We start from the raw sequence: 23,173 nt of genomic DNA on the forward strand, positions 1-23,173 counted from the left end.
TTAATCATTCTTAAAACTATACATTCAGTATTTAAATAGTGGCTTTATATAGATTGGAATATATCTCATCATTTTAAAAACTAATAGTATTAGAAGAATGTAGTAGTTTTTGTATCTGATCAATCTTTAAAGTTAATTCATTAGCCACAAGTAGGCTTACGTTAACACTGCAATTAAGTGACTGAAAATCCCCTAGTTGCCACACTCCGGTGCCTGTTGGGGTACACTGCTCGCCAATGTGCCACCCATGTAGGCATGGTGTAGCGTAGCTTTAAGTATTGGAGTGTTGAAGTGTATCTCATTATTTTTTAAACTTAATATACATGCAGTATTAGACTTTTTTTTGTCTCTAATCCTTCTTTAAAAGCTAATATACTCTGGGGTTTGGTTTAGCTCACTTAGCTGGACATCTGATTTGTGATGCAGAGCAACGCCAACAGCGCAGGTTCAATTCCCGTACCGGCTGAGGTTATTCTTGAAGGACCTATCTTCTCAACCTTGCCCCTCACCTGAGGTGTGGTGACCCTTGTGTTAAATCACCATCAGTCACAGCCTATGGTCATCTGGGACTATGGCGACTTTACCTTTATCTGGGGTGGCAGTGGTTAGCACTGCTGCCTCTCAGCAGCAGGGACCCGGGTTCGATTCCCGGCTTGGGTCACTGTCTGTGCAGAGTATTTTCCCCGTATCTGCATGGGTTTCCTCCCACAGTCCGAAAGACGTGCTGGTTAGGTGCATTGACCATGCTAAATTCTCAGTCAGTGTACCCGAACAGGAGTGTGGCGACTAGGGGATTTTCACAGTAACTTCATTGCAGTGTAAGCCTACTCGTGACACTAATTTAAAAACTTTATAAAACTTTAGCTCATCATTTTTAAAATTAATATACATGCATACAGTATTAGAATAGTGTGGCTTTAAGTATTGGAATGTACCTCATCATTTTTAAAACATACACAGTTTGAATAGTGTAGTTTTAAGTATTGAAGTGTATTTTAGTAGCTCCGTTGGCTAGATGTGGTTCAGAATAATGCCATTGGTACTGACAAAAACCGCGACACAAACAGTTCAGGATGAAGCATTGCCGCCAATGAGCCAAGAACCTACCTTTTGGGCAGAGCACAAAATGGTTTCTATAATATGTCGGATTATATCTTCATTTCTACAAATGTCAAATTTCTATAAACTATCTCTTGTTCTGTTCATAGCATGTTAGTGCCACTTGTAAACCCAGCATTTATCACCTATCCCTAATTCTCTTGTGAATGTGGTAATGAGTCTTCCGACAAGCATTGCGATTTGACACCACTTGAGAAACTTGCCAGGCTGTTTCAGAGGGTGATTGAGAGCCAACCACCAACCGCTTTACTGTGTGTCTAGAGTCACCTATAGGCTAGACTGGGTAAGGACAGCAGATTTCCTTCCCTCCGCTTGTGAGCCACAGAGGGGCTTTCGTGGCAATTCTGCAGTTTGATCGTGATCACTGCTGCTAACTTTTATATTCCACATTTATTTAGTTAACTGAATCCAAAATGCCTCAATGTGGGATTTGAGTTTGTCTGGATTACCAGTCCGGTAGCATAGCTGCTACGTTACTGCACCCATATCTTTTTCTCTCTCCTCTCCAATCCTGTAGCCTGAGCTGTTAATGTTTTTATTTCTTTTCTTCAACTAAATATTCCTCGAGGCACAGTTCCACCTCCTGCCCCAACCCTCTTTTTGAGTTGGTGGACGATGGCGTCTTGTGCACGGTGCTGTTACCAAAGCCATTCAGGACTTGGGCTGAATATGTCCCCGAATCCCAAATGCTAGGCTAGCTGGCGTGTAGCCGCGGGTTTCTTCTTGGATGTCTTGCATTTTGTAGCGTGCAACTGCTAACTGTGTCCTTAAATATTGCAAGAAGCTTTAGCAACTGACGTTGCCCCTTTTAAGCAATTGCATTTTAATATTGGTGCTCAAGTTAGTAGGCTGGTTTTGTTGCTGATCTCTCTGCTGCAGACTGTTCATTGTAAAATGCCTCCAGTCATGTCTTTGTCCTAAATGGATGGAAAGCTCCTGACGTGGCACTTACTGCTGGTGTTGATCCATTAACATTGGCTCAGTTCCAGGGAAAGTTACTTATGAAAGGGAGCTGAAATGAATGACTTCATTCCTCCATACCTTTCTCTCCTCCTCCCCCCCCCCCCCTCCCCCCCCCCCACCCCACCATACTATATATATCGGAGCTACAAAACTCTTGTGTTTACTTAATCCTGGATTCCTGCAGTACGGTAGGAGGTGCATTGTAGACATGCCAGTTCTTAAGAGTTATCCACTCTTCAGCTCTTTCAGCAGGTGGGGTATGGTTTCACGGCAAGCCAATTGTGGTGGAGGTGGGTGCGGCTCCATGTTGCTGGAAACTTTTTCTTTGGTGGGATGTTGTACTCGGGGTTGGAAACAGGACCTTGGAATAGGATGCTTCATAATATACGTATTGAGTAGATCCTATTTGCACATTGTTGACAGAATTACTCCCTTAAATCATCTTGACCTCTGTCAGCAGATATCAGTTGATTTGTGTGTTATTTTGGGCTCTCTGGTATACACAAGAAGCTAAAAGGTTTCTTGTTGTTGTTTCCAGTTTAATCGCTGTCGGATAAAACACTTGGTACCAGTCGAGCCTTCACTTTTGCAGCAAACTGGGGTAGCACACAAACGCATTTGCTCACGTCAATGTGTTTCCTCCCTGTTTTGGTGCTCTTGTCCCCTAGCCGTCTCTCACCCCCACCGTTCCCTGTTACTGCAGCCACCTTTTGTAACTCACATTATGGGGCCCCTTGATACTGGGTGCATGATTGGTGCAGTCACTCACTGCCATATCTTGTTTGATTAGTACTCAATCAGTACTGTCTTGCTCTCTCTGGCCACAGGATCATCCCGAGAGCTCTCGCTCCTCTCTCTGACTACCTTTATACTGCGTAAGAAACCCATGAATTTGTTGTTCTTCAAAATTGAGGTGATTTAGTTGTCTGTCTCCTTCAACTCCTCCGCTCCCTGATCTCTTCCAGCCCTATCCCATGATGTTTAGAAATTTATCCCCCATTTAAAAAACAATCTTCCCAGCTGTTAATAGATTTGCTGCCTTCTCTCCTTGACCCCCTCTCTACTTCTCAAGCACTTGATTCGAGGCTTCCTGACTTCCTTGACACTTTTTTTTCCAATGCTTTGCCAGCTGATGCTTGAGCTCCATCTTTATCAAGTCGAACCCATCCCGAGGTCTGAAGGCTTGGGCCCTAACTTGTATGATGTGCTGTCTCCCACCCCATCCTCACTGGCTGGCTGGTCCCCTGTCTGTGGACTCTCAAATCTGTTGCCTTGTTTCAAATATCCAAAATTTCTTCGCCCTTTGTTTTTCTCTTTTGTCACTTTCAGTAATCTTAAAACCTAGTTATTGGGTTATACTTTTTAACGCCTTCCCTGGCTTCTCTCCCTTTTTGAATTTGGCACCTTTGAATGCTGTAAAAGTTGTTGCAAGGGATTAATCCAAATACTATCCTTCATGTTAAACCGAGGTGCCATCTGCTGGTTTAGATTTATGTTGAGAATAACGTGCCCAACATTTTCCCGAAACTCCCGGAAAACCCATCAGTTGGATGTCAATCTGATTGGACATGGTGGTACTCACTCTGCTAACTACAGAGCTGTTTTTATTTTAAAGTGTTATTTTATTAGTGTCACAAGTCGGCTCACATTAACACTGCAATGAAGTTACTGTGAAAATCCCCTAGTCGCCACACTCCTGTTCGGGTTACACTGAGGGAGAATTTAGCACGGCCAATCCACCCTAACCAGCACGTCTTTCAGACTGTGGGAGGAAACCGGAGCACCCGGAGGAAACCCACACAGACACAGGGAGAATGTGCAGACTCCTCACAGACAGTGACCCGAGCCAGGAATCGAACCCGGGACCCTGGCGCTGTGAGACAGCAGAGCTAACCACCATGCCACCGACAGGGGCGGCACGGTAGCACAGTGGTTAGCACTGCTGCTTGACAGCTCCAGGGTCCCGGGTTTGATTCCCGGCTCGGGTCACTGTCTGTGTGGAGTTTGCACATTCTCCTCGTGTCTGCGTGGGTTTCCTCCGGGTGCTCCGGTTTCCTCCCACAGTCCAAAGATGTGCGGGTTAGGTTGATTGGCCAGGTTAAAAATTGCCCCTGAAATGCGTAGGTTAGCGAGATTAGCGGGTAAATATGTGGGGGTAGGGCCTGGGTGGGATTGTGGTCGGTGCAGACTCGATGGGCTGAATGGCCTTCTTCTGCACTGTAGGGTTTCTATGATTCTATGACATTGCACTTCCGTAGTAATTCATTTTGTGAAAGTGCTTTTGTTTAATTTAAATGACTTCATAAACTGCTGTGTAACTGCACATGTGTATATATTGACCTGATCTGATACAGTTGTATAGTTAATTGAGGCAGTGGTGTATGGGAGGTTGCACGGCAGAAGTTTCCTGTTGGGTGCACGGATGGCACAGTGGTTGGCACTGCTGCCTCACAGCGCCAGAGATCCGGGTTCAATTCCCGGCTTGGGTCACTGTCTGTGCGGAGTCTGCACGTTCTCCCCATGTCTGCGTGGGTTTCCTCCGGGTGCTCCAGTTTCCAAAGATGTGTAAGTTCGTGGATTGGCCATGCTAAATTGCCCCTTATTGTCAGGGGGTGGGACTAGCAAGGTAAATATGTAGGATAATAGGGGTAGGGCCTGGGTGGGATTGTGGTCGGTGCAGACTCGATGGACTGAATGCACTGTAGGGATTCTATTATTGTGACCTCAAGTATTTGTGTAGAGTGGATTGGAGCATTGTTGTGTGTGGGGATTTGTCAAATGGGGGGACAGGAATTGTGTGTGTGTGTGCGCGTGCGTGTGTGTGTGTGTTCGAGAAGATGCATAACCGTTGTAATGCGGCTCCAAGTATTGAATATTTCTAGGGATAAATAAGCAAGTGCAGTGGAGCTGAAATTCTCAGGACAGCGGAGCAAGGAACAACACCGGACTGGATGCTGTGTGACTTAATGACAGACTGGAATTGAAGGGTTAAACTCACCAAAGCTGTGATATTGATTCCCAGCTTCCCTGAACTCTGAAGTAACACACCCCAGGCTAAATGCCGCGTGGAGTTTTCCTGTGCGGATTTGATCCCCTCTTAGGTGATGAAGAGAGAAAAAAAAGCTCTTTTGTAAAGTACACTCCTTTAAAAATTGTTTTAAATCTTGCCTATCTGAGAGGAGTAAAGCAGCATTGAGCTCTGCAGTGTCGGGTTTCTGAGCTCGTTCAGTTGGAAAAAGCAGCATTGCTCTTGGCATTAGACTGATTCAGAGCTTCCACTGAGTCCACGTTGAATTGGAGCTCCTGGGATCCAGTTGTGTCTTCTGAGTTTCCCATTAGGTTGCTAACCATGCCTCCATGGATCTCTTTCCAGAGAGTAAGCATAGAAACCCAGGCTGGCCCTGCCAGAGGTGGGCAGTGTTTATCCCTCTGCCATAATCACACAGAAAAACATCTATTTGCTGCTTGTGGGATTGTGCTGTGTATAAATTGGCCACTGTTTTTAAATGACACTTTGTCCCTCATTGGTTAAAAAGTGCTTCCTGAGTTTAGTGAAAGGTGTCATATAAACATGATCTTTTTTTAAGTTTGCATTTTTCTTTCTGCCACGCTCCTTTCTCCTGATGGCAGTGGGTTGTTGCTCCACTTGGATCGAAGGCACAGCTGTTTTGCACAGCAGTGAAGTCACCCGTGCGTGAGTCGCCGCTCGAGAAATGTGAAGCCTTTCATCACAGAAGACAGCGCCTGTGTTATATATGTCACATCCTCTTTTGAGATAGTGCTGTTTGTGCACCTGCATTTGGATTCGGGAATCATAGGATGGTTACAGCACAGGAGGAGGCCATTCGGCCCCTCATGTCTGTACTGGCTCACGAAGGACAACTTACCGAGTCCCACTCTCCTGCCTTTTCCCTCTAGCCCTGCAAATGTTTATTTTTGCTTCAAATAAACTATCCAATTCTCTTTTGAAGGCCTTGACTGAATCTTTCTTCACTGTACTCTCCGGCAGTGCATTCCAGATCCTAACTTTACGCAGCATAAAATAAGTCTCTCCTCGTGTTGCTTTGCTTCTTTCCAGTTCCCTTAGATTGGCTCTGGTTCTCAAACTCTTCAACCAGTGGGGAATATTTCTCCTTCTCTACTCGGTGGCGCAGTGGTTAGCACTGCTTCCTCACAACGCCAGAGACCCAGGTTCGATTCCGGCCTCGAGTAACTGTGTGTGGAGTTTGCACATTCTCCCTGTGCCTGCATGGGTTTCCTCCGGGTGCTCCGGTTTCCTCCCACAGTCCAAAGATGTGCAGGTTAAGTGGATTGGCCATGCTAAATTGTCCCTTAGTGTCCAAAGATGTGTAGGTTAGGTGGATTGGCCATGCTAAATTGCCCCTTAGTGTGCAAAGATGTGCAGGTTAGGTGGATTGGCCATGCTAAATTGCCCCTTAGTGTCCAAAGATGTGCAGGTTAGGTGGATTGGCCATGCTAAATTGCCCCTTAGTGTCCAAAGATGTGTAGGTTAGGTGGATTGGCCATGCTAAATTGCCCCTTAGTGTGCAAAGATGTGCAGGTTAGGTGGATTGGCCATGCTAAATTGCCCCTTAGTGTCCAAAGATGTGCAGGTTAGGTGGATTGGCCATGCTAAATTGCCCCTTAGTGTCCAAAGATGTGCAGGTTAGGTGGATTGGCCATGCTAAATTGCCCCTTAGTGTCCAAAGATGTGTAGGTTAGGTGGATTGGCCATGCTAAATTGTCCCTTAGTGTCCAACGATGTGTAGGTTAGGTGGATTGGCCATGCTAAATTGTCCCTTAGTGTCCAAAGATGTGTAGGTTAGGTGGATTGGCCATGCTAAATTGCCCCTTAGTGTCCAAAGATGTGCAGGTTAGGTGGATTGGCCATGGTAAATTGCCCCTTAGTGTCCAAAGATGTGCAGGTTAGGTGGATTGGCCATGCTAAACTGCCCCTTGGTGTCCAAAGATGTGTAGGTTAGATCAGCCATACTAAATGTGCAGGGTTACGGGGATAGGGTGGAGGGGAGGGCCTGGGTGGAATGCTATTTCGGAGCATTGGTGCAGACTCGATGGGCCGAAAGGCCTCTTTCTGCACTGTAAGGATTCTACGGTACTCTGCCCGGAACCCTTTGATTTTGAAAACCTTGATCAAATCTTCTCATCTTCAAGGAGAACATCCCCAGCTTGTTCAATCTATCCACGCAGATGAAGTTCTTCATATTTGATGAGGATCTGAAACGTTCTCATGAATATTTTCTGCTGCCTCTCCCTTCTGAAAGTAGGGTATCCAGAAATGCATGCGCGCATATTAGTGTGTTTCGGACGAGAGTGGCACGGTAGCACAGTGGTTAGCACTGCTGCTTCACAGCGTCAGGGACCTGGGTTCGATTCCCGGCTTGGGTCACTGTCTGTGCGGAGTTTGCACATTCTCCCCGTGTCTGCGTGGGTTTCCTCTGGGTGCTCCAGTTTCCTCCCACTGTCCAAAGATGTGTGGGTTAGGTGGATTGGCTGTGCTAAATTGTCCCTTCGTGTCAGGGCGACTAGTTAGGGTAAATGCCTGAGGTTATGGGGATAGGACCTGGGTGGGATTGTGGTTGGTACAGACTCAATGGGCTGAATGGCCTCCTCCTGCATTGTAGGGATTCTGAGGGTGTTGTATAAAAATTCAGGGCTGTAATTAGGAAACATTTCTTCAGGCCAACAGCAGTTGATGATTGTTCATTTTCACTCTGCAGTTGATAGATTTTTGTGAGGTTGCAGATCAGCCATGATCTCATTGAATGGATTCAGGAGTAAATGGCCTCCGGTGTCCCTAGAACTGACTAAACCTGAGAGAACATGAGGAGCTGTGTGAACAAGGTCTCGGCCAGGACACCTTAAAAGTTTATTTATTAATCACAAGTAAGGCTTACCTTAACATTGCAGTGAAGTTACTGTGAAATTCCCCGAGTTGCCACACTCCGGCACCTGTTTGAGTCAATGCACCTAACCAGCATGCGTTTCAGACTGAGGGGGGGAAACCGGAGCACCCGGGGGAAACCCACGCAGACATGAGGAGAATGTGCAAACTCCACACAGACAGTGACCCAAGCTAGGAATCAAACCCAGGTCCCTGGCACTGAGGCAGCAGTGCTAACCACTGTGCCAAACCCATCACTGTGGTTAGGAGCTGAATTGAAATAGCAGAGTAGTACGTGGAGGGTGTTTGAGAGATGGGATTCTGTAATTGTGTTTTGTTTGTTTAAATCTACACTTCAGTTGTAAAAAGGCTGGCTGGTACTTTGTGGTGAAATGTTCTCTTTTCCTTTGAGCAGGTGCAGGAGAATTCCCCGGGATACTGGGCTGGGCTGGAACCCTTCTTTGACTTTATCATTTCAGCAGGTGATACAAGGCTGGTGAGTTGATGCTCTTGGCGTCCATGCAGTAATTTACACTTGAAACCTTGCTGTATCAATAGTGATGAGTATTGTTGTCAAAAAAGTCATGAATTTTGTCTTCAGTAAACCTTTATAGAATCCCTACAGTGCAGAAGGAGGCCATTCGGCCCATCAGGTCTGCACTGACTCTGTCAGAGTATCTCAGCCAGGCCCTGTCCCCAACCTTATCCCCATAACCCCACGCATGGCCAATCCACCTATCCTACACATCATTGGACTGGTTTTATACACTCATTGCCCATTAATTAATCTTTGTTTTTGGTGATTTTGTTTTTTTTAATCAGTACTAAATTTACTGATTAATTTAGCTGACTGCTCAGTTCTCCAAAGGAGGCAGCACTGTTGCTCCTGCTTCTACCTTTTTAATGCATCACCAACTCGATCGGCCGAATGGTCTTCTACACTGTAAAGATTCTATGCTCCAATAAGCGATACTCTTCTTCACACCACCATCCACTTTGGCGACACTTGGATCAAGCCTCACACCTTGTACAGTTTGCCATCTTTTGGGGCTGCTGTTTCAGTGTCTGGAGCTCTGCTTCCCTTGGCCTGCCATAGCCTCTCAATCCAGCCTCCAGCAATGTTAATTATTCTTTTGTGCCACAGTCAGACAGAAAGACTGGATTCCTGGCTGATCATGTTAGTGACAGTTAACTCCGTTGTTCCAGACCGAGTGGGAATCGGTCATCTTGGCCACTCATCTTGGGGAAGAGTGGGGTAACGGTGAGGGTTTCCCCTGAATGTCGTACTTGCTGCGAGTGAGCTGGATGTTTAACTGACTTGTGGCCAGGAAAAGCGGTGGCTGACTGAGTGCTTCAGCGGTTTGAGGGAGGGGAAATATCTAAGGTGCCAGCCACTGGCAATACCCAACTTCCAATCCTACAATCGAGTCTTCATCTCCCTGTTGTTGCATTTCTGGTTTACTGAAACCTAAAAACAATCTAATCAAATTGTTCACCATTTTGCAAATCTTTTATTATTTTCATGGGACGCGGGTGTCACTGGCAAGACCAACATTTGTTACCCATTCCTAATTGCCCTGAACGGTAGCACAGTGGTTAGCACTGCTGCCTCACAGCACCAGGGACCTGAGTTCGATTCCTGGCTTGGGTGTGTGTGTGTGTGGAGTCTGCACATTCTCCCCATGTCGGCGTGGGTTTCCTCCGGGTGCTCCGGTTTCCTCCCACAGTCTGAAAGACGTGCTGGTTAGGGTGGATTGGCCGTGCTAAATTCTCCTTCGGTGTACCCGAACAGGAGTGTGGCGACGAGGGGATTTTCACAGTAACTTCATTGCAGTGTTAATGTAAACCTACTTGTGACACGAATAAATAAATGAACTGAGTGATTTGCTTGACTACTTCAGAGTTAACCACATTGCTGTACCTCTGGAGTCACATGTAGGCCAGACTGGGTAAGGACGGCAGATTTCCTTCACTAAAGGATATTAGTGAACCAGATGGGTTTTTCCAACACTGACTGGCCAGCATTTATTGCCCATCCTTAGTTGCTCGAGGGCAGTTGAGAGTCAACCACATTGCCGTGGCTCTGGAGTCACATGTAGGCCAGACCGGGTAAGGATGGCAGATTTCCTTCCCTAAAGGACATTAATCAACCAGATGGGTTTTTACAACAATTGATCTTAGTTGTCATGGTCAACATGACCTAGACTAGCTTTCATCCAGATTTTATGAATTGAAATTAAATTCCAGCAGCAGTCACCATGGTGGGATTTGAACCTGTGCGCACACAGCATTAGTCTGGACCTCCGGACTACTAGTCCAGTGACGATCCCGCTACGACACCATCTTCCTCCCGAATCTGGACTCAAAATCTCTCTGCCCCATTTATGGAGCGTCTGATGCAAAGCTTGGCATTGTGGGATCTAATTTCCCACAGCCCATTTCCCTTCTGAATTTGTTTCACAAAGCGAGGAGGGAAATGGCCACTGTTCTTTGTTTTATTTTTGGCATGCATGATTTCACCGCTTACAGAAAGATGGAAGTGTCTCCGAGACAATAATGAAGTGTTGAGCTTGGCTTACAAGGGGATTCTGCAGAATTAAATGCTTTGCTTTTTTGTGAGTGTGTGGAACGCATGCTTTGCTTGTGATTTGGACCTGTCCCAAAGTGGGGGTAGGGAATGAATGCTAAACAGCACTATTGCAACTATATTTCCTGCGCATCAAAATGTTACCTCTCAGTTCATTGTACAATGTGTTTGTTTTAGTTTCTCCCATTCCCTGATTGCTGGGTACAGTTCCAGCAAATTCCATTCTTTGCTCAAGAGGTCATTATGTGCTGGCAACCTGTTTGTTACAATGAGGCAAAGTGTTTGCTCTTTTAAATAGTGCCATGGAATATTTAGCATTGACCTGAGCAGGCAGATACGGTGGGCTAACCATCCTGTCTGAAGTGTGGAACGGCAGCATTGGATTCTGCTTGCTATTCCTTTGGGCTGAGTCTCCAGAGCAGCTTTATTCTGGTTCGTGTTGTAACTTCAACTTTTGAGCTTTGGGCCGTCTTATTGTTTTTCATGAGGCGATGGCCTAGTGGTATTATCACTAGACTATTAATCCAGAAACTCAGCTAATGTTCTGGGGACCCGGGTTCGAATCCCGCCACGGCAGGTGGTGGCATTTGAATTCAATAAAAAATATCTGGAATTTAGAATCTACTGATGACCATGAAACCATTGTCGGAAAAACCCATCTGGTTCACTAATGTCCCTTTAGGGAAGGAAATCTGCCGTCCTTACCCAGTCTGGCCTACATGTGACTCCAGAGCCACAGCAATGTGGTTGACTCAACTGTCCTCTGAAATGGCTCAGCAAGCCACTCAGTTGTTGATGAAGGCAGCTCACTATCACTTTCTCAAGGGGCAACTAGGGATGGGTAATAAATGCTGGCCAGCCAGCAACGCCCATGTCCCACGAATGAATAAAAAGAAAATAAAGCATTGTCCAGGGTGTTTGAAATGTTGTCCTATGTTTATTTATTAGTGTCGCAAGTAGGCTTACATTAACACTGCAATGAAGTTACTGTGAAAATCCCCTCCGCCACACTCCTGTTCGGGTACACAGAATTTAACATGGCCAATGCACCCTAACCAGCACGTCTTTCAGACTGTGGGAGGAAACTGGAGCACCCGGAGGAAACCCACGCAGACACGGGGAGAACGTGCAGACTCCGCACAGACAGTGACCCAAGCTGGGAATCTAACCCGAGTCCCTGGCGCTGTGAGAAGTGTCACTATCATGGGTGATAGCTTCTTGATTGACATTTCTACTGAAGTCGGCGAACTCGGCATAAACTGGGATCAAACCTGAGGCTTCCTTTGTTATACAGTAGTGAATTTTCTCAGTTGGTTGCTTTTCTTACCCCTTTTTGTTTCTCCATTCCTTTTCAGGATAAGGATGACAACGCACTGAGGGACCTGTTAGTAGGCCACGTGGAAAAATCTCTCAAAATGGCCATTTACAACACCAAGACGCAGGCTGTTCGAGAAATCAGCGCAACGCCCAGTAACCTGTGGGGTGGACAGGGGCTGCTGGGAGTTAGCATTCGCTTCTGCAGTTTTGAAGGTGCAAATGAAAATGTCTGGCATGTGCTGGTATGTGAAATGCTCCCTAAGTATGCTTTGAAAGCGTGTTCAAGTTACGTGACCTTGCTGCAATGTTGCCAATCTACCCTGAAAAGCAGGAAGGAATGGAAATGGCTTCCTATTGGTGATGTGAGGAGACGGTGTGAGAAAATGCTTGGCATGCATTGTGATCGCCACGCTGTCTCTAATCCCCACAGCTCTTTGCCATAAAGCTGCTTGGAATAAACCAGACACTAACCACACCGACCTGATTGAGGGGTATCGATAGGGTGAACAGTTGGAAGCTTTTTCCCCAGGGCAGAAATGACAATTAGAAGGGGGCACAAGTTCAAGATAAGGGGGGAAAGGTTCAGTGGGGATGTGCGGGGCAAGTTTTTTTACACAGAGGGTGGTGGGGGCCTGGAATGCACTGCCAAGTGAGGGGGTTGAGGCAGATGCATTAGCGACATTTAAGACTTACCTGGATAGACACATGAACAGGTGGAGAATAGAGGGATACAGGCGATATATATTGTCTGGACAGGGCAACGTAATCGGCCCAGGCTTGGAGGGCCGAAGCTGTTCCTGTGCTGTACTGTTCTTTGTTCACACCGGCACTTTTCCTGCAGTGGGGAATGCTTCTTTGTTCAAAGTCTGCTTGCATTTTCCCTCCACACACACACACACACCCCCCCCCCCCCCCCCTCTCTCCCCGCCCCCTCTGCCCCTGCCGAATTGTGTGCTGGGAGACAGTGATACAGCGCCTTTCAAAACCACCGGACTCAAAGCTTTAGAGTCAATAAAGTACTTTTGAGTTATAATGTAGGAAGTGCAGCAGCCAGTCACGCACAGCGAGCTCCCACAAACAGCAGCGTGATACTGACTAGAATTACTATATTTTTAATAAATGAAGCTCTTTGAGGAGCTAATATTGGTCAGCATGTTGGCGATAACTCCCTTTTTGAAATAGTGCCATAGAATCATTTAATCTCTCTTTTGTCAGGTGGGCTTAGCATCTTATTCAAAAGAGCCTCTTCTACCCATCTTCTAGAAACATAGAAAATAGCTTGTAAGTGGGTAGCACAGTGGCCAGCACTGCTGCCTCACAGCACCAGGGACCCGGGTTCGATTCCCGGCTTGGGTCACTGTCTGTGTGGAGTTTGCACGTTCTCCCCGTGTCCGCGTGGGTTTCCTCCGGGTGCTCCGGTTTCCTCCCACAGTCCGAAGGACGTGCAGGTCAGGTGGATGGGCCGTGTTAATTTGCTCTTTTGTCAGGGGGACTGGCTAGGGTGAATGTATGGGGATAGGGCCTGGGTGGGATTGTGGTCAGTGCAGACTCGATGGGCCGAATGGCCTCCTTCTGCGCTGTAGGGTTTCTATGTCGCAGCAAGAGGAGTCCAAGCACCTGGACCTGATGATTGTGTCGTTGATGAAGCGATCAGATTGAAGAATGGGGGAGTTAAGAGTGCGAGGAGTGTGAAAGAAATGTAAATCAGCATGGGTGAATTCGGAATCAAATTATACAGAGAGGGAAGGAGAGATTGCATCGATAGAGAGAGAAAGAGTTGAGATAAAAGCTTTTCTGAAAAAAACTACTTTAAAGTTCTATACCTTTGTGATATCTCCAGTAATTAAAACCTGAAGGAAAAAGATTCCACATTTGCAATACCTTGGTGCCAGTGAGGTTATCTGGCAGCGATTAACACCTATCATGCTGTTAACTATATTTGAACTGGAATGAACAATGCTTTTATTAATCTGCTGTGCAAGTGGATCAATGTTGTGTCCTATTCGATGCTTGTCGGTGGTGAGGCTGATGGTGAGATGGTCATTTTGCCAGATTCTCAGTGGAGCAGCACAACTTGGGCAGCGGCCTCTGGATACACGCATCTAACCAGACATCTGCTCTTTGCCTGAAGTTGTACACTGTGTATAAATAACTAAATGTCATGAGCCTTACTGTTGTTCTGATAGCAAAATCTGGGCCATTGTCCAGCAGTAAAATAGGTGTCTGTTTCTATTTAAGGTGTGTTGATGTAATTTATTGGGGCAGCATGGCACAGTGGTTAGCACTGCTGCCTCACAGGTTCGATTCCGGCCTTAGCTGACTGTCTATGTAGAGTCTGCACATTGTCTGCGTGAGTTTGCTCTGGCTTCCTCCCACGCTGCAAAGATGTGCAGGTTAGGTGGATTGGCCATGCTAAATTGCCCCTTCATGTCTGGGGGGCTAGCAGGGTTACGGGGAAAGGGCCTGGGTAGGATTATAGTTTGTGCAGACTCGATGGACCGAATGGCTGCCTCCTGCACTAGGGATTCTATGGTTTGAAGTTGGTGACGTTTGCCTGGCGTTTGCCTGGCATTTGCTCACTCGTGGCTGGTTGGGTGTAACAACTGGGTCATCCCACTTTTTGAGATGGCTTGTAGTCCAGTCTCTCTCAAAACGGCTGGTTATGTCGAATCAATTCCCTCTTTCGAAAAGGGCTTCCTGCAGTGACTTTAGTGAGGAAAGCAGCCATTTGAATTATACAGACTGCAAGGAAGTAGCAAGTCTGATTCCTGATCTCGACGGAGTCCAGCCAGGCCGGAGGCGCAAGCGTTATAATTAGATGCTGGACTGGGGAAGGGGAACATCAGCGAGGATTCCAGTCTCTGGGAAGTTTACATGTGTCGGACTTCTGGTGAGGGCAAGATTGAGCTGAACTGTGCTGCTGAGTTTTTTTTTTCCCAGTTTGCTGGTTGGTGCAGGTTGTGGTTACTCGTGAGGAGCCGCTATTCGGTCATGTACCAAGAAGGAACAATTGGTAGTTTCTAAAAATAAGCGTGAATTCCCTTGTGCTACTTTCATCACTTGGGTGAGAGTTTGGTAGAGTTATTCGTTCCATCTGTGTGCGCACGTATGTTTGTTTGGATTTAAATCTATTGTGACTTTCCTTTGCAGGAAGTGGAGTCCAATTCCCCTGCTGCACTCGCTGGTCTGAGGCCATACACCGACTACATAATTGGAGCTGAAGCCATTCTCCGCGAGGTAGCTGCTGTTTCCTTTTCCTCTTGGGGAGGATTATTGAACTTGTAAACCGGCAATCCACTTTTGGGATCCAGTATCTAATAGCCTGTGGAGTGCAAAAATATATTCCTCGCTCAGCCAAAGTTGTCAGAGCAGGCATTAAACTCTGGAAAGCAAAAGACAGCGGGTACTGGAAATCGGAAATAAAAACTGAAATAGGCAGTAGGTCTGACAGCATCTGTGACTTTCTGCAGAGTTGATTCGGACGAGAGGTCATCAACCTGAAACATTAACACTTTCTCTCTCCACCGATGCTTGCCAGGCAAACTGTGGAAAGTCTCTGATTTGCAAGTTAATTGCACCTTATTCAGTGTCTCTGCCAGAACCCAGTTGTGAGCTATTTTGTCTTCATTACTGTGGCTGTCTGTTAGGCCGGTAATTAATCAATGTTCCCGAATTGTGTGCCTAAGCAGTGCGGCATCAAGTTATTGGGGGCAACTCTGCAGTATGAGGGGGCAAGTTGACTTTTGCTTTGTAAGGTGTATATGCTGGTATATATTTGGACTTTGTAATGACTGCTTTTGTGCGCAGCACATAACTGATGTATAATATTGCAATCCAGACCCCCACACAGTGATGAGTGCTAATCCACAGTCTCTGTGTTGGCACCTCTTTCTTTATCCTTTCTGTTCCCTCCACTTATTTCTTGTATTGGCGTTTACTTATTTTTAACTGGAAGAATGAGACCCCTCTTTCCCACCCTCAAGCCCACAATCACTTGCACTGTGCTTTGTTCACTCCTGATTTTACCTCTGCTGCTTACAGCATGTGTGGTTTGGCAATGGCCCATGTAACCCACGGTAGTGGTTAGCACTGCTGCCTCACAGCGCCAGGGACCGGGCTCCGTTCTGGCCTTGGGTGACTCTGTGGAGTTTGCACATTCTCTCCGTGTCTGTTTCCTCCCACAATCCAAAGATGTGCAGGTTAGGTGGGTTGGCCATGGTAAATTGCCCCTTAGTGTCAGGGGGAATTAGCAGGGTAAATACATGGGGTTACCGGGGATAGGGCCTGGGTGGGATTGTTGGTACAGGCCTGATGGGCTGAATGGCCTCCTTCTGCACTATAGGGATTCTGATTCTAGTCAAACTATCCCCATAGTCTATTATTTTTATTTCAAACAGTGCCCTGTGCGAAGCAATCTTGACCAAATCAAATAGCTGCTTTTTTAATCTGCATGTGTGTTGGGTGCAGAGGAAAAGCTGTTCAGTTATTGTGACTTTGTTGAGGAATGCATCGGGGAGGGGGTGAATTGGAGCATTGACTTAACCTGTTTCTCTCTCTCTCTTTCTGTTCCAGTCTGAAGATTTGTTCTCTTTGATCGAATCCCACAACGGAAAGCCACTAAAGATCTATGTGTACAACACTGACACAGACAATTGTAGGGAGGTGATTATCACGCCTAACAGTGCATGGGGTGGAGAGGGCAGGTACGCCAGGGTCAGATTTACCTTTCTTAAACCACTAGTCTAACTTGTCAGTACAAACGCCTTTGGAAGAATCATACCTGGTCCAGCAGAGAATTCCAGTGCACCAAACCTCTGTTAGGCAAAGGGTTAAACAGGGTTTGATCTTCCGAGGATATGTTTTTAATTTATTGGAGACATAACTAAAATAATAGGTAATTTTATTAAGTTTTGCTCACATGTATTTAACTTTTTTCAAAAGTTGTCTCTTCAGGTTATCTCAAACTGGAGCTTGTTTTTAAAAAAAAATGTTCAGAACCTAAGTTGTGCCGAGACTTTCAGTCCTTTTTAATTTTACGATGTGCAACCTGTACCTTTCCATTCTGATGTCACCTGAGCGCCGCTCTACAACCAGAGATACGATATAATCTCAGAATCCCTACAGTGCAGAAGGAGGCCATTCGACCCATTGAGTCTGCACTAACTCTCTGACAGTGTGTCTTAGCCAGCCCCTCTCCCCCGCTCTATCCCCATAACCCTCCACACATTTTTATCATGGCCTAACCTACACACCTTTGGACACTAAGGGGCAATTTAGCACAGCCAATCCACCTAACCTACACACCTTTGGACACTAAGGGGCAATTTAGCATGGCCAATCCACCTAATCTGCACATCTTTGGACACTAAGGGGCAATTTAGCACAGCCAATCCACCTAACCTGCACATCCTTGGACAATAAGGAGCAATTTAGCATGGCCAATCCACCTAACCTGCACATCTTTGGAGTGTGGGAGGAAACCCATGCAGACACGGGGAGAACATGCAAACTCCACACAGTCACCCAAGGCTGGAATTGAACCCAGGTCCCTGGCGCTTTGAGACAGCAGTGATGACCACTGTGCCACCATTTTGCCCCAGGCAGCAGTTCAGCTGTAATTAATGTATGTGTGCTGATGGCTCTGACAGAGTAGCAGATAAGAAACGTCAGACCATGCCAATGTATCAAATTGACAAACCAGTAAGTATCAGCTGCTCCACCAAGGCCAGTCCCATAGCTTCATGACACGATTGATCATTGTGACGCCCCTTCTCTCCACCCACCACTGACCACACCATCTCCCAGTTCTGGGCCCATCAGGAAGGATGTGATTATTTTAGAGAGGGTGCAGAACAGATTCGCAAGGATGGAATGCTTCAACCTGTTCTGGGCACAACATTTCAGGAAGGATGTGATGGTTTTCGAAAGCTCCCAGCCGATTGGAATACAGCTAATATAACACCAAAAAGGAGGGAGACAAAGCAGGAAACTACAGGCTAGTTAGCCTAACATCTGTCGTGAGGAAATTGCTAGAATTCATTATTGAGGAGGTTATGGCAAGATACTTCGCAAATCGTAATGTGATCCGGCTTTGTGAGAGGGAAGTTGTGTTGAGATTTTGAAGTGACAAGGTAGACCAAGGGGAACCTATAGATGTAGTGTACATGGGATTTCCAAAAGCATTTGACCGAGGTGCCACTTCAAAGGTTAGTACGTGAGATAAGAGAATCTGGTGTCGGAGGTAACATATTAGCATAGGATAAAAGATTGGTTGGCTAATAGGAAGCCGAGAGTAGGTATAAATGAGTGTTTTTTCGGGTTTATAAGTTGTAACAACTGCAATTGCACAGGGATCAGGGCTTGGTTATAATTATTTACAATCTATATCAATGGTTTAGATGACAGGACCAAATGTATGGTCGCTAAATTTGCCGATGATGCTAAGATAAATAAGAAAGTAAGTTATCGAGAAGAGTCGAAGTCTGAAAGGGATATAGATGGGGAAAGTGACTGGGCTAAAAATTGGCAGATGGAATATAATGTGAACTTTGGCAGGAAGAATAGAAAAAGTGTGCTATTTAAATGGAGAGAGATTGTGGAACTTGGTGACACAGTGGGGTCTAGAATGTCCTGGTATACAAATCTCAAAAAAGGTTAGTGCGTGGGTACAAGTGATTAGGAAGGTAGATGTTGGTGTGTATTGCAAGGGGAATGGAATGTAAAAGGAGGGAAGCTGTGCAGGGCATTAGTGAGACCACATCTGGAATACTGTGTACAATTTTGATCTCCTTATTGTCAAAAAAAAGGTAGCAGTAGATTAAGGTTCACTTGACTCATTCCTGGAATGAAGAGCTTATCCTATGAAAGGTTGGGCAGTATATCCATTGGAGTTTAGAAGAATGGAAGGTGATCTTATTGAAACATAGATCCTCAGTGGAGGATAGATCTCGGGACGACGTTTCCCCTTGTTGGGGAGAGACTAGAACAAGGGGACACAGTTTAAGAATATGAAGTCTTCCTTTTCAGGTGGAAGTGAGGTGAACATTTTTGAGGATTGTTAGTATGTGGAATTCTCTTCCCAAAATGCAGTGAAGGCAGGGTCATTGAATTTATTCAAGGCAAAAGTCAAGGATTATGTGGGAGAGTGGAGTTGTGACCGCAACCACATCACAACCAATCAGCCATGATCTTATTGAAAGGTGGAGCAGGCTCAAAGGGCCATAAGGCCACCTGCTCCCAAGTCCCTTGTTCCTAATGTGTGCAAATTAATGAGACATGTGGTCTAAATACTGTTCCTTCTCTTTTCCAGTCTGGGCTGTGGGATTGGCTATGGATATCTGCACCGGATACCAATCCATAAGCATCTAACGGAGAGAAAGTTATCACCAGTTCTCCGAACTAGCCTGCCTTCCAGTCCCATGGTAAGCACCATAAAAGATGGACTCACAGAGGCAGCGTGTCTGCTTGTATCTGAGATGTTTAATCTTGCTGCATTAAAGCAAGTCAAATTAGGCTGGCAATTTTCTGTCTGGTAACTTTTCACCTTGGCAATTCCTTCATTATCCTTCTAATCTGTCATTGTGTTCCTAAGTGACACACTTAAATCATGGCCCTATTTGCCTTCTCTGTCGGCTGAGACAGCAGCATTCTTGCCTCTGAGTCAGGAGGTTCGAGTCCCACTCCAGGACTTCAGCATATAAATCAAGCCTGGCACTCCAGTGCAGAGTGCTGCGCTGTCTGAGGTGCCATCTTTCAGGTGAAATTTTAATCTATTCCTCGGGTGGATATAAAAATTCCCATGGCACTACTTTGTGGAAGACTAGAGGAGCTATCTCTGGTGCCCAGGCCAATTTTATTCCTCAACTTATCGCAACCAGGCTATCGGAATGATTGCATTGCTATTTGTGCGAGCTTGCGATGCGCAAAATGGCAAGTTTCCAATGTTACAACAGTGACAGCATTTCAAAAGTACTTCATTGTGCTTTGGGATATCATGTGGACATGAAAGGCGCTATATAAATACAAGTATTTTTTCTTAACGGTAGGATCACTTCAGATGATGTGACCATCTATCTTCCCAATCCATTACTGCTTTAATTAGTCACTCATCTAGTTGCTGTTTGTGTGCGCAAAATGGCTTGCTGCCTTTGCCATCATGACTTGCCAGTGCACTTCAGTGTAATTTATTGTATATAAAATGTTTGGGGGAAGTGCTTGCGAGGGTCTGTATGTCATAGGAAATGAACAATCATTTATACTGTGAGAATGGGTTGGGGATTGAATCAAGCAGTGAGAAGTATTTAATACAAGTCGTGTAGCTGTGGAAGGGGTTGAAAACAGCGTAAACAGTTTTAGTAGGAAATGAGGTTGGAGTTTAAGTCCGATGTTGTTGAACTGTCTTCGTAACAGTGTGGTGAAGCACTGGCTTGTCCTTTCCTTTAGTATTGAGTATATGTACAATGATGAGGAACATCCTGGCTTGCTGAGTATATGAAAAATCTCTGCAGTGTGCAGGGAGTACAGCAGAAGCATTGCCAGCTGTGCTGTCTTTCAGAGTAGATGCTAAACTGAGGTCCTTGTGGGGACATGGTTCCATGACATTGAAAGAAGAGCAATGGTGCCCTGGCCATTATTTATCCATCAGCCAACATCCCGACAATAGATTTATCTGATCATTGCTGTTAGTATGAAATTGCTGCTTCCAACCTGAACAATTAATGATAACTACACTTAAAGTGGCTATGAAGAAGGAGGTGTGAATGTTCTATCTACATGGAGATTTTTGTTTCAGTCCTGTATAGTCCTCTGTTTCTGAGAATTGATAGGTAATCTCGTCTGACGATACTGTGCCTTTAAGAAATGTATTTGAATCATGTTTCTGTGCTGCTGGGTCTGTATTTGGCAGCCCTGTATTGTTACTGCAGCAGCATAATTGTTCCTAATTGCTAGAATGTCTGTTTTAATCTGGACTAATGCTGTTCTGTTTTTAGTGTTTTTTTTACCCCTGGGGTTTTGCAGAGTAGGGCTTTTTTTAGGTTGACAAAAATCAGGTGACTGGGTGAAGCTCAGCTTACAGAGAAATCAAACTGTCTGCTGCTTGGGATCTTTAGAGAGCTCGCGCGCTGTTGGTATTATTGTATTCTAACTGTGTTCTTAAATTTTGTTTTAATAAAAGCTTTCTAGTACGTCACTTGAATCATACCTGGAGTGAAACACCTTATGCTTGCCATAATGTCCAAATCGTAAGAAGCTGGGGTCGAGTCTACCTTGGAGTTTCTGATCTGGTCCCTAACGCTAGTCTCCTGGAGCTTGCTTGATTGCCTTCCAGAAGTGGGGACATTGATGCAGTCTAGTACCTGGCCAGAGTGGCCATTCTTTGTGCATGACCCTGGGCTATCGAATATCAGCTGGCTGTTTGACAATAGGGAAAGGTGAGAGCAGCTAACACAGCAGAGAAAAGAATCAAGCCTGGTCCATGGGTGTACTGCACGGTAGCACAGTGGTTAGCACTGCTGCTTCACAGCTCCAGGGTCCTGGGTTCGATTCCCGGCTCGGGTCACTGTCTGTGTGGAGTTTGCACATTCTCCTCGTGTCTGCGTGGGTTTCCTCCGGGTGCTCCGGTTTCCTCCCACAGTCCAAAGATGTGCGGGTTAGGTTGATTGGCCAGGTTAAAAATTGCCCCTTAGAGTCCTGAGATGCGTAGGTTAGTGGGATTAGCGGGTAAATATGTGGGGGCCTGGGTGGGATTGTGGTCGGTGCAGACTCGATGGGCCGAATGGCCTCCTTCTGCACTGTAGGGTTTCTATTCTATTCTATTAAGCCACTTGTGAGCAGTTCTAGTGGCAGTTGATTGCGTGTGTCCTCCCAGCACCGCCGATGTGGTTTGTCTTTGCGAAATTAGCCCCCTGTACTAATAGGAACTGTGTGGAAAGCGGGGCTGAATTACTGGCGAGTTTAGGTTTGTTGTCCTGGCAGAATGGAGGTTTGAAGGAAAAGGGCTGCTTCATTTTTTTGGAGGTGCCTTTGAGATGTTGATGCGGGCGATGTAGTCACAGAGGGTCCCCTTCAGAACGGGATGCCTTCCTGTCAAGAATAATGGAGTAACTTTCTGCGCTCAAAATGGTGCCAAGGCGCAAAACGCGGTGCTCGGCGCATCAAGCAAGGAACAGCCCTAATCCTGCAGGGAATTGGGACCAAAGTATGGATGCAAGAACAAGGTGGAATGAGGTCTCCCCTGTTCTGCCTATGCTATCAAAATGATATCTGGCAGTAATGGTTTCTATAACCTGCCCTCTTTGGATGTGGTGTGAATATATTGTATGTGAAATCCATATTGGTCAGTTAATGAACTGAATCAGCACCCACTTACTGTTTTTCAGGAGGCAAAGAAACCAGTGCATGTGAGCCTTGGGAACTCATTCTGCCTGAAACAAAATGTGCATTTTTCTCCTCCCTCTCGTGTTGCCGTGTTAGTAATGACACATGTAGGGTGATGTTCTAAAGTTTCTTTTCTTTGTAGGTTCCTCTTTCAGCTCCAAGTGCGCCTGCAATGAGTAACATGCCCTCAGGCCTGCCAAAGGAGCTGAGCGATCTCAGGCTGGGAACAACATCTCCTTCAGTCACAGGCGCATTCACACCAGGTACTGGTAGAATTACGTTCATGGTAGCATTTACGTCAGGTAGAGATTTCGGCAGCACTGCGGAAAGCGTCCCGTTCTAAATTGCAGGCAGGTTTCTACAGTACTATATCGTGGATGGAACCAGTGACCATGGTGGGGGCATCCTACTGACGTGAAGTGCCCTTTAACCTTTCGTTTGTGCTCTCCATTACTGGCGCATGCACTGTGGCCGCAACAATTAACAGTTACAGGTTGCACTGCAGCAACCCCGCAAGGCCTCTTCAACAGCACCGTTCAAACCCATGCTGTGCCACTGAGAAGGACCGGGGCAGTGGGTGCATGGGAACATCGATCCCTCCAGGTGGCACAGCATCTTGGACTTGGCCATAAATTCAGTAATGCTGATCACGCCATCTTGTATGTCGGGGCAAAACAAAAAAAAGACATTTGGTATATAGATCATTTTTTATTCCAAACATAAAGCCAAAACCTGAAAAGGCAGATGCAGAATTGTCAAAAAGGAAACCACTTCTTGTAATCTGCCAAATATTAATCATGTAAAAACATAACTTGTATTTGTATAAACACCTTTTAATGTAACAAAACTTCCCAAGATGCTTCAGAAGCATAGCAAAACAAAATCTGAGCCATGTAGAATCATAGAAT

At 45.9% G+C, this 23,173-nt stretch overlaps 1 protein-coding gene across 4 annotated transcripts in view; it reads left to right on the forward strand.

Annotated features, from left to right (window-relative positions):
* The window catches only part of LOC144481893 (Golgi reassembly-stacking protein 2-like), a 739,438-nt gene that overhangs the window by 1,760 nt on the left and 714,505 nt on the right, over positions 1-23,173 (forward strand). For all 4 annotated transcript variants that reach the window (XR_013495796.1, XR_013495797.1, XM_078201056.1 and 1 more), the window contains exons 2-7: positions 8,400-8,480; positions 11,927-12,130; positions 15,039-15,125; positions 16,461-16,591; positions 19,198-19,309; positions 22,408-22,528. Coding sequence is in view for 2 of the 4 variants with exons in the window: in XM_078201056.1 (XP_078057182.1) it covers positions 8,400-8,480; positions 11,927-12,130; positions 15,039-15,125; positions 16,461-16,591; positions 19,198-19,309; positions 22,408-22,528 (736 nt within the window). In the remaining 2 variants the exon portion in view is untranslated. The remainder of the gene's footprint in view (positions 1-8,399; positions 8,481-11,926; positions 12,131-15,038; positions 15,126-16,460; positions 16,592-19,197; positions 19,310-22,407; positions 22,529-23,173) is intronic.

Source organism: Mustelus asterias, chromosome X (genome assembly GCF_964213995.1).
Source record: "Mustelus asterias chromosome X, sMusAst1.hap1.1, whole genome shotgun sequence".
NCBI lineage: Eukaryota > Metazoa > Chordata > Chondrichthyes > Carcharhiniformes > Triakidae > Mustelus > Mustelus asterias.